Below are 10,853 nucleotides of genomic sequence, written 5' to 3'. Positions count from 1 at the left end.
CACGAGTCTCCGGCAGGGGATGGTGGCGAACCCTGCTGTACTCTTCCACCACAACTTTCTCTCACTCTTTCTTCCTGTTTCTGCTGTACCTGTAATTCAAAGGGTCAGCCTTGTCACACTGTGTCACGCTGAATATCCCCGAGAACTACGTTAAGGGTACACGTTTCTGTGGAGTGCTCAGCCACTTGCACGTTAATTTCACGAGCAGGCTGTTCTGTTGTTCGGATCAACAGGAACCCTCGATGTCGTAAGTGACGGAGTGCCAACAACGAAGGGTAGTTGTGGGAGGCCAGATAGGCTGGTTCAGTAAAAATTAAAACCAATTAACTTTGCTTGAAACAATGATCTCCCTTGGACATTAAACTGTTGCACTTTGTTGTTCTGGAAGCTTATTCTTGGACAGTTAGTTGTTTATTACAGTGTAACAAGATCTTTGTCCTTGGGTAGGAACTGTTCATTCCTATTTGCTTACCCCTAGAGAGTATGAAAAATGGCTAATATTTCCTTCAAACTTTGCTTTTGTTACATTTATTCAAACCCTAAAGAATCCCTCTCAACTCATGGCTATGATGCTCCTCCACTACTCCTGCTCATGATCAGAGATGCATACATTGTCAGCAACTGACAAGCATTTCTTTGGTATTGGGCAGAATATTTGCTATAATGATATTTCTGCTTCAGCAACTTAGATGCTGAATCTGTCTGAAATGTAATGGAAAATAGGTCAGTTTCAAAACATTGATGTCCAGGTCACAAAAGCAAAGTTTGAAGGGAATAGTAGTCATTTTCTTTGATTTCTAAATAGAAGCAAATAGGAAATAACGCTGACCAAAGACAAAAAAAAAAAAAAATTTCTAAGTGTTATTCATAGGTAATTAACGATCCAGTTATGCTGACACCCACTCAGGTGTGTTAACATTGTATCAGATTTATTTACTTATCAATCATTTGATTTATTTAATTATATTTAATTATCTCTTACCTAGTGGCACGAACCTGCAGCTTGATTTTCATTGTTCTCGATGTACTAAAACCTTTACAACACAAGAAGCTCATAGAATATGAATTAGAAGGATTTGGCATCCGATTGAACAAGTCTCCACCAAACATCCATTTCCGGCGGAAAGACAAAGGCGGCATTAACCTTACATTTACGGTGAGTTTGTAATTCCAACAAATGTTTTTTTTCTTTTGTAGTGCCAGTTGTAGGGTGATCTATGTATATATTTTTGGTAAGGTAGGATGGTTAAGAAGTTAACTTCACAACCTCTTTCCAGGTTTTGTTGTAGCCTAGGATCATCCAAACCCTTGTTTTTAAAATTTGACAGATGAAAACTACAAGAGCTGATCAGATCTCTGTGTGTGTGTGTATATATCATCACCATCATGGCTGTGTGGTAAGAAGCTTCCTTCCCAATTGCATGATTTCAGGTCGTCCCACCTGCATGACACTTGGGTAGTTGTCTTCTACCATAGCCCCTAGCTAACCAAAGCCTTGTGAGTGGATTTGGTATGTGGAACCTGAAAGAAGTCCATCATACACACATAAGTGTGTGTGTGTGTGTATATATATATATATATATATATATATATATATATATATATATACACACACACACATATTGGACTGGCTCCTGTGCAGGTGGCACGTAAAAAACACCTTTTTGAGCGTGGCCGTTGCTGGTACCGTGTGACTGGCCTACGTGCCGGTGGCACGTAAAAGCACCCATTACACTCTCAAAGTGGTTGGCGTTAGGAAGGGCATTCAGCTGTAGAAACTCTGCCAGATCAGATTGGAGCCTGGTGCAGCCTGCTGGCTTGCCAGTCCTCAGTCAAATCATCCAACCCATGCTAGCATGGAAAGCAGACGTTAAACGACGATGATGATGATGATGTCTTTGTGTCTATGTTTGACCCCCACCACTGCTTGACAACTGATATTGGTGTGTTTAAATCCTTGTATCTTAGTGGTTTGGCAAACTAGACCAATAGGATAAGTACAAGTCTGCAAAACAAAAAGCACTGGGGTTAATTCATTCAACTGAAATTCCGCAAGGTGGTACCCCCCACATGTCCACAATCTTACTTATGATGGGGATGAATACTTGGGAGCAGCAAGCTGCACAATGTTCATGAAGCTGATTGTAGTAGTGTGTTCAAAACATCTTATTCCATCATACACTCTTTGGTTGATTACTGCAACTGAATAAGCACTGACCTTTCTTGGTTGTCCACAGCAATGTTGCAGGGTTTGAAATTGGATTTCAAAAACCTCCTTGTGGCCCTTATCCTGGTCTTTTTGTGTGAGCCACTGGTTTTTGGATAGTTCCCTTGAAAAGGAAGCTTTTAGCCCTTAGTATTCAGATTGCTCTGTCAAATGCATTGCTTATTTATTCACACTGTTTTGAATTAGTCATGCATTATCTTGTAGCTTTGAGATTTTGATGAGGTAATTGTTTATTTAGTCATTGTTGGAACTCCTTTGCTAATAGGGCTGTCTAATCAGTAATACTTGGGGGCTGAAGCAACAACGATAGCAGCAAAGATAACAGGGATCATCAACTTCACCACCACCACCATCACAAAAACAACAGTAGAAATGAGGGATCCTCTATGGAGTCATACGATCTGTTAGAAATAGCAGCCAAGTCTCTTAAATCACAGGAAAGGATACCCATTAGATAAGCTCTTAAGGTTCCTTACATATAGGAACAAGATGAGATGGTCATGGTTGAAACTCTTTTGTTAATCGGGCTCTCTGATCAGCTATGTTTGGGGCTGAAGCAATGACCCTAGCAACAATGATTACTGTAGTAACGACAACAACAACATCAACAACTGTAGTGACAACAAACTTTGATCTTCATTGAGTTTATTTTTTTCATGCCTTTATATGGTTTTTTTTTTCTTTCAGGCTTCTCAATCAGAGTTGGACTTGGATACTGTAAAGACCATCCTTGGAGAATATCGAATCCACAACGCTGATATCGTGTTGCGCTATGATGCTACAGCAGAAGATCTGATTGATGTTGTCGAGGGCAACCGAGTCTATATCCCTTGTATTTACGTACTCAATAAAATTGATCAAATATCAGTTGAGGTAAGCTAGCCACATGATTACAGCAAGATTTTCCAAGAATCTCTTTGTGTGTTCCGTGTTGAGCCGCTACTTGGCACACTGCTGCCATTGGCGGAGGTTGTGTAATAACATCCCACACACACACACAGCCTGTCTGCTGAAAATGTACAGTGAGGTAGATGTAATCAACTACACTCCTCTCTCAAAATTTCAGGCCCTGTTGCCTATAGTAGAAAGGATTAGGATTATTATTATTATTATTATTATTATTATTATTATTGTTATTGTTATTCTTCTTCTTCTTCTTTCACAAATATATATCTTTTTAAAATAAAACTTATTTTTATTATTATTTCACTTCTTCTATTTCCAGGAATTAGACATTATCTACAAAATACCCCATTGTGTACCATTATCGGCTCACCACAAGTGGAACTTTGATGATCTCCTCGAGAGACTTTGGGAATATTTAAAACTGGTTCGAATGTTAGTTCTTCTTTTTTTTTGTTTTGTTCTTTCAATGTAAGTTCTCTTCAAGTTGTTTCTTGCAGGTGTCTGCTCAGAATTTTGATAGCAAAAATCCCTACAAAATCACACTTGGTAGAAGAATTCTCTGCACAGGTGTGGCTGTGTGGTAAGAAGTTTGCTTCCCAGGCACATTGTTCTGGATTCAATCCAACTGTGTGACACCTTGGGCAAATGTCTTGTATTATAGCCTTCAGCCAACCACAGCTTTGTAAGCAGGTTAGGTAGACAGAAACTGGAAGAAGCCCGTCATATATATATGTGTGTCTGTGTTTGTCCCCACCACTACTGCTTGACATCTAGTGTTGGTGTGTTTACATCCCTGTAATTATTGTTTCGGCAAAAGAGACTAATAGAATAAATACCAGGCTTTAAAAAAAGTCTTGGGGTTGATTCATTCAACAAAAAATTCTTCAAGGCAGTGCCCCAGCATGGCCACTGTCTAAGGACTGAAACAAGTAAAAGATTAAAGATATGTAAGACACCGCAACATGCCACAAAATGTCTTATCAGATATGTAGAAGCATTATTGTATTTCTGAGTCAATATAAATAAACTGAGAAATCAGTGTTTGTACAACGGTGAATCAATGTCTATGTAATGATTGTGAGGGTACATAGCCTAGTGGTTAGGGTGTTGTACCCATGATTGTGAGATCTTGGTTTCAATTCCTGTACAGAGCAGTGTGTTGGTGTTCTTGTGCAAACCACTTAATCTCGTTGTTCTGCAATCACTTTGATACCTAAAGTATGATGCGCTGTGTCCCTTTTCAAGCAATGTCAATTTGATGGAGGTAGCGAGCTTATGTATAGTGCAAACATTTGATCACTATAAACAGCGAAAGCGAAATCATGATGGCACCTGTACCAGTAGATCACCAAGAGCACCGTCCGAGCCTCATCGTTGCCAGAGCACCATTTGTCTGGCTTCTGTGCCGGTGACACGTAAATAGCACCATTTGACCGTGATCGTTACCAACGTCGCCTTCCTGGCACTTTTGCCAGTGGCAAGTGAAAAGACGTTCGAGCGAGTCCATTGCCAGTCCCGCTGGACTGGCTCCTGTGCAGGTGGCACGTACCTGACTGGCCTTCGTGCCGGTGGCACGTAAAAGCACCCACTACACTCTCGGAGTGGTTGGCGTTAGGAAGGGCATCCAGCTGCAGAAACTCTGCCAGATCAGATTGGAGTCTGGTGTAGCCATCTGGTTCACCAGTCCTCAGTCAAATCGTCCATCCCATGCTAGCATGGAAAGCGGACGTTAAACGATGATGATGATGATGAAACAGAATTGAGATCCTAAAGCCAAGGTGCCACATAAAATGCATTGGTGTGGGTGCTGGTGTCGCCTATGAGGCACTGATAATGGTGTCGCATAAAACCACCCGGTACACTCTGTGAAGTGGTTGGCATTAGGGACGGCATCAGTCCATAGAAACCTGGCCAAAACAGACTATGAATCTTGGTGCGGTCCCTGGCCTTGTCATCATCATCATCGTTTAATGTCTGCTTTCCATGCTAGCATGGGTTGGATGATTTGACTAAGGACTGGTGAAACCAGATGGCTACACCAGGCTCCAATCTGATTTGGCAGAGTTTCTACAGCTGGATGCCCTTTCTAATGCCAACCACTCCGAGAGTGTAGTGGGTGCTTTTACGTGCCACCGGCACAAAGGCCAGTCAGGCGGTACTGGCAACGGCCATGCTCAAAATGGTGTGTTTTACGTGCCACCTGCACAGGAGCCAGTTCGGCGGTACTGGCAACGATCTCGCTCGAATGTCTTTACACGTGCCATCCGGCACAAGTGCCAGGAAGGCGATGCTGGGCCCAGGTGCCATTGACAGTTTCGCTCACCCAACCCATGCCAGCTTGGAAAACAGATGTTAAATGTTGATGATGATGGTGGAACAGATCAATTTTTTGTAGGTTGTTTAGCAAGAAATTATAGAATGTCTTTCCTGGACTATGACAAACTATAATCATATTGTAATTGATTGGTGTCGTTATAACAATGAATGTCTGAAAAATGGTATCAGTAGTTGCAGGCGTGGCTGTGTGGTTAAGAAGCTTGCTTCCCAACTACATGGTCTTGGGTTCAGTCCCACTGCACAGCATCTCTTGTCGTTTCCCCCTCTTTGTACTTATGTTTCTGTTTGTTGTTGCCTCTTGCAGCTATACTAAACCGAAAGGCCAGCTCCCAGACTACCGTTCTCCAGTTGTTTTGAAACAAGGCAAAAGCAGTGTGGAAGATTTCTGTGACAAAATTCATCGGAACATCATGAGAGAGTTCAAACAGTATGTATAACAACTACAGCAGCAGTGCTTCTGCTGCCCCTCCTCTTCACATTCTTCTTCTTCTTCTTCACATTCCTCTTTTTCACATTCTTCCTCTTCACATTCTTCTTGACATTATTCTTCTTCACATGCTTCTTTTTCTTGACATTCTTCTTCTTCTTCTTCTTCTTCTTCTTCACATTCTTCTTCTTCTTCTTCTTCTTCTTCACATTTTTCTTCTTCTTCTTCTTCTTCTTATTCTTCTTCACATTTTTCTTCTTCTTCTTCTTCTTCTTCTTCTTCACATTCTTCTTCACATTCTTCTTCTTCTTCTTCTTCACATTCTTCTTCTTCTTCTTCTTCACATTCTTCTTCTTCTTCTTCTTCTTCTTCTTCACATTCTTCTTCTTCACATTCTTCTTCTTCTTCTTCTTTTTCTTCTTCACATTCTTCTTCTTCTTCTTCTTCTTCACCTTCACATTTTTTCACATTCCTTTTCTTTACATTCTTCTTTTGTTTTCTTCACATTCTTCTCCTAATGATTTCAAAGTTTGGCACAAGGCCAGCAATTTCAGTGTGTGTGTGTCGGTGCCACATAAGAGAAACATTGGTAACAGCAGTGCCACAGCATGTAGCCATATTTCCAGTGACCGAAACAAGCAAAACATAAAAGACGTATTTACTTTCACTTTCAGTGCCTTGGTATGGGGCTCATCCGTGAAACATCAGCCTCAAAAGGTTGGCAAAGACCATATCCTGTGTGATGAAGATGTCGTTCAGATTGTGAAGAAATAAAGTCACCTACTGGTCTACCACCTCCTTTCTTCTATGGAGAAATGGTCAGTTATGTTTGTGTTTTTCTCTCTTTCTGTTTGCTTTCTAATTCAGAGCCTTTTGTTATATTATCACAGCCTTTTTATTTTAACATTGCATTTCATAGGCACTGGCATGGTTGTGTTGTAAGACGCTAGCTTCCTAATCGCAGGGTATGGATTTAGTCTCACTTCATGACGTGTTGGGCTAGTGTCTTCTGCTATAGCCCCTTACTGGATTTGGTAGATGGAAACTGAAAGAAGCTTGTCAGAGGTGTATGCTTGTGTGTGTGTTTGCCTCTGTGCATGTGTGTATGTGTCTGCTTCTGTGTGAGTGCGTGTGCTTGCTTCAGTGCATGTGTGTGTGTTTACCTCTGTGTGTGTGTTTTCCTTTGTGTGTGTGTGTTACTGTCTCCTTGCTTGACTTCACATGACAGTTGTAAGCAAGTGATTGCATCATCCAGGCAGTCTCCTTCGTTTCTGATCTTCCATAAAAACCAGTTTGGTCATAAGGAAAACATTACCTTATTTAGAAACAGGTGAGTGTTGGTGACAGGAAGGGCATCCAGCTGTAGAAAATCTGCCTCAATAAATTCTGTCCAATCCCTGCGGACAAGGAAAAGTGGACAATAGTGTTGTTGGTGACAGCCAGATCAAAGTTGGCTTTGGGTTCATCAACAATAACAAGGCTGTACCTTCTCATGCTACCAGTTTACTGCAGGGTACTGCACCATTATGAAGGCGCATGGCTCAGCAGTTAGAGCGTCAAGTTTACAATTGTGAGGTTGTGAGTTCGAATCCAGGACTGGGCTGAATGTTGTGTTCTTGAGCAAGACACTTTATTTCACATTGTTCCAGTTCACTCTACTGTTGAAATGAGTTACAATGTCACTGTTGCCAAGCTGTATTGATCTTTGCCTTTCCCTTGAATAACATCGGTGGCATGGAGAGGGGAGGCCGGTATGCATGGGCAACTGCTGGTCTTCCATAAACAACCTTGCCCAGACTTGTGCCTGGGAGGGTGACTTTCTAGGTGCAATCCCATGGTCAGTCATGACCGAAGGGGGTCTCATCAACTGCACCATTAACTGTCAGATGTCTAATTAGGACAGAATATTGCCTTTGGATTGATAACCCTCTCAGACCTGGTCTCCTGTGTTTAACTTTATCCTCCACCTGGGTTCCTAAGCAAAAAAAAAAAGTAGTTGCATGCATGGTTGAAGAGTAATGATTGCAGGTAAATTAATGGACTGAATCTCAGAAACGTTCTGGGCAATAACAGTAATAGGCCTCTCTCAATTTATTGTATTTGTTCATAGTAGGCAAAATAATGGACAGAATCAGAAAAACATTCTGGAGAACAATAATAGGCCTCGCTCTCAGCCAACCTTATCTATTCATTGCAGGCAAACTAATGGACAGAATTATAAAAAAAAACATCTCAGAATAACAGTATCTCTCACCTAATTGCTACTTTCCTCATCACTTTCATTAGTTTGATTGTCCAGATCACTCTCATTACCTGCATATGGGTAAACTTTTTGCCTGAAGAATAAATGTCATCAATACTTTCTTCAACTAATGTTTAGTCCTTGCTTGTTTACCAGATGCAGTGCTGGGTTCATCACACACTTATTTCATTGCTAAAAAAGTCCATCTTTTTTTTTTTTTCCAATTATAAACAAAAGTAAACAACAGCTATGGGGGATGTCATTAACAATTAGTCATAAACACACTTGACTACAAAGCTGCAACATTGATCACTTTCCTAATTTTAGTATTTTCTTTCCTTTTTCTATGTGTGTTATTCATTACTGCTTTAACCCTTTAGCATTCAGATTTCTTTGTCCAATTTGTCGCTCATTTATTACCTCTGCTTTAGCGAAGGTGGAGGTATTGTTTTCAGTTGTGTTTGTTTGTTTCTTTCTTTGTCTATGGACAAGATATCTCAAGAACTGCTGGGTGTATTCAGATGACACTTTCACGGATGTTTGGCCTTGTGACTGGCACAAACTGATTAGATTTTGGGATTGATCTGGTACCAGACAAGGATTCTGGATTATTTTCCCGTTTTTCTTTTTACTTAACTTTTGAGAGCGGTTGGGTTCATTTTTAGTATTCTTGTTTGTGAGAGCAGTCGAGTTTATTTCAGATATTCTTATTTTAAAAATCATCTCCGGCTAATCATTGAGGGGACATTGCTGTCACCCTGGCAGAGGTTTCTGCTCTCTGAGTACTCTTGTTCACATTATTTTGAATTTATAAGGCATTATCCCATAGCTTTAATATTGCAATGATGTGATTGCATATTTTTAGAATGACATTGTAGGGGAGGTGTGAGAGGTTGGATCAGGTCAGTTTTAGCATAAAACAGGATATTTTTGGTCGGTTATGGCTGGTTTAAATGCTAAAAGGTTAACGAGAATCTGATAGAGATTACATTTAGGTTATTCCTGCTATACTAGGAACACAATGTGATAAGGTTAATGAAACTTCGATTCATTCCACCATCCACCCCACTTGTGTATTTCTTCCTATTATTTTATTTTTCTATTTTTTAAAAATGAATTTTTATTTTTACAGCAGCAAGCAAGCAAGAACAACAATGATAATGATGAGAAAAATAAATAATTATTTACAGTGGAATGTGGAATGTTTTTTGTTTTTTTAAAAGCATCGCAGTAAATGGTTTGAAATTGAAGGTTAAAGGGGGAAAAAAAAATCTTCAGTGAGACACTTTAAAAATGAAGTGGATAAAAGGATTAAAAAATAAATTAGGGAGGAAACAGTGAAGTGGTTATTGATTGAGATAAGAAACTAAATAAAATCAAAAGAAAAAAAATAAAGAGAGGAAGATGCAGAGATAGATGGAAAGAAAATTTTGAAGAAATTCTTTTCTTTTTGACACTGGGTACTAAAAAAGAAAAAAAAATGGAACAGCAAAAGTCAACCAAAAGCAAAAGTAAAAAGAAAAAAACCTCAAAAAACCTCAAATATTTCTTTCTCCTCTTTTCTTTTCTCTTCCTGTCAGAAGAATTCTTTCTGAAATTTGAGATATTCGAAATAATAAAAATGTGATATCGGACCAATATTTGGTCGTTATTTTAATGGACTGTCATGTTCTTTGATCATTACCATAGCCATTGTTCATCTTTGTAATTTCATCATCGTTGTCATCACCACCCCCACCACCACCACCACCTTCATGTATCCCAGGTCCACTCATTGATACCTCAAACGTCTTTGATCTTTTTGTCACCTCCATACTTAATGTATTCTACATAAATGTCTTTGTATCTATTGTGCCATCTAACTGCTGTCTCACTGAAAATACCTAGTTCCTGGTTCAGTCGTACTGTGTGGCACCTTGGGGAGCTATCTTCTGCTACAACCTTGAGTCGATAAAGCCTTGTGAGTGGATTTGATAGCAGTTGAAAGAAACCTGTCATATATATATATATATACGCACACAAACACATACACACACCCACATACCGGTTGGGTCAAAAGTCATGGACAGAAGTTCAATATGTTCCTGTATTGTGAAAGACATGCTCCAATTTGTCTAAAACTGAATAAAATAATTTCAAATTTTTGCCTCATGAGCAGCTTGTGGGAGGGGGATTAAGTCGATTACATCAACCCCATTGTGTAAACGGTACTTATTTTATCAACCCTGAAAGGATGAAAGGCAAAGTCGACCTCAGCAGAATTTGAACTCAGAACATAACATTCCCCCAAAACTTAGCAGCTTAGCAAAAGAAACTGACGGAATAAGTAATGGGCTTAAGAAAGAAGTACTGTGGTTGATTTGTTTGAGTAAAATTCAAGGCCATGCTCCAGCTTGGACACAGTCTAATGACTGAAACAAGTTATAGTTAAAAAATATGGTGCAAGCTATGGACACATAAGAGGTGCAGCAACATCAAAGGCAGGTTAACTAGCAAGTTAGTTTTTGTTTGTGGCAGATGTTCAGGTGCAATAAAGACTGCAAACAAACAGGAAACAACTTCTATCTCATTCCAGGGTGAAAAACTAGAGGTAGTCGATAGCTTCCGCTATCTGGGCGACCAAGTTAGTAGTGGGGGTGGGTGCGCTGAAAGTGTAGCTGCTAGAATAAGAATAGCCTGGGCAAAGTTTAGAGAGCTCTTACCCCTGCTGGCGA

At 40.0% G+C, this 10,853-nt stretch overlaps 1 protein-coding gene across 1 annotated transcript in view; it reads left to right on the top strand.

The window, feature by feature from the left end:
• Positions 1-9,773, top strand: part of LOC106872956 (developmentally-regulated GTP-binding protein 1) — a gene marked incomplete at its 5' end in the record, with an annotated part of 14,217 nt that extends 4,444 nt beyond the window's left edge. Inside the window, 6 exons of the mRNA XM_014920139.2 lie at positions 987-1,156; positions 2,915-3,100; positions 3,453-3,565; positions 5,775-5,897; positions 6,572-6,715; positions 9,272-9,773. Coding sequence (XP_014775625.1) covers positions 987-1,156; positions 2,915-3,100; positions 3,453-3,565; positions 5,775-5,897; positions 6,572-6,671 — 692 coding nt within the window. The remainder of the gene's footprint in view (positions 1-986; positions 1,157-2,914; positions 3,101-3,452; positions 3,566-5,774; positions 5,898-6,571; positions 6,716-9,271) is intronic.
• Between the last annotated feature and the right edge of the window lie 1,080 nt (positions 9,774-10,853).

This window comes from Octopus bimaculoides, chromosome 25 (assembly GCF_001194135.2).
Source record: "Octopus bimaculoides isolate UCB-OBI-ISO-001 chromosome 25, ASM119413v2, whole genome shotgun sequence".
NCBI classification, from domain to species: domain Eukaryota; kingdom Metazoa; phylum Mollusca; class Cephalopoda; order Octopoda; family Octopodidae; genus Octopus; species Octopus bimaculoides.
The sequence above is the reverse complement of the archived record's forward strand: the minus strand, read 5'-3'. Positions and strand labels throughout refer to the sequence as shown.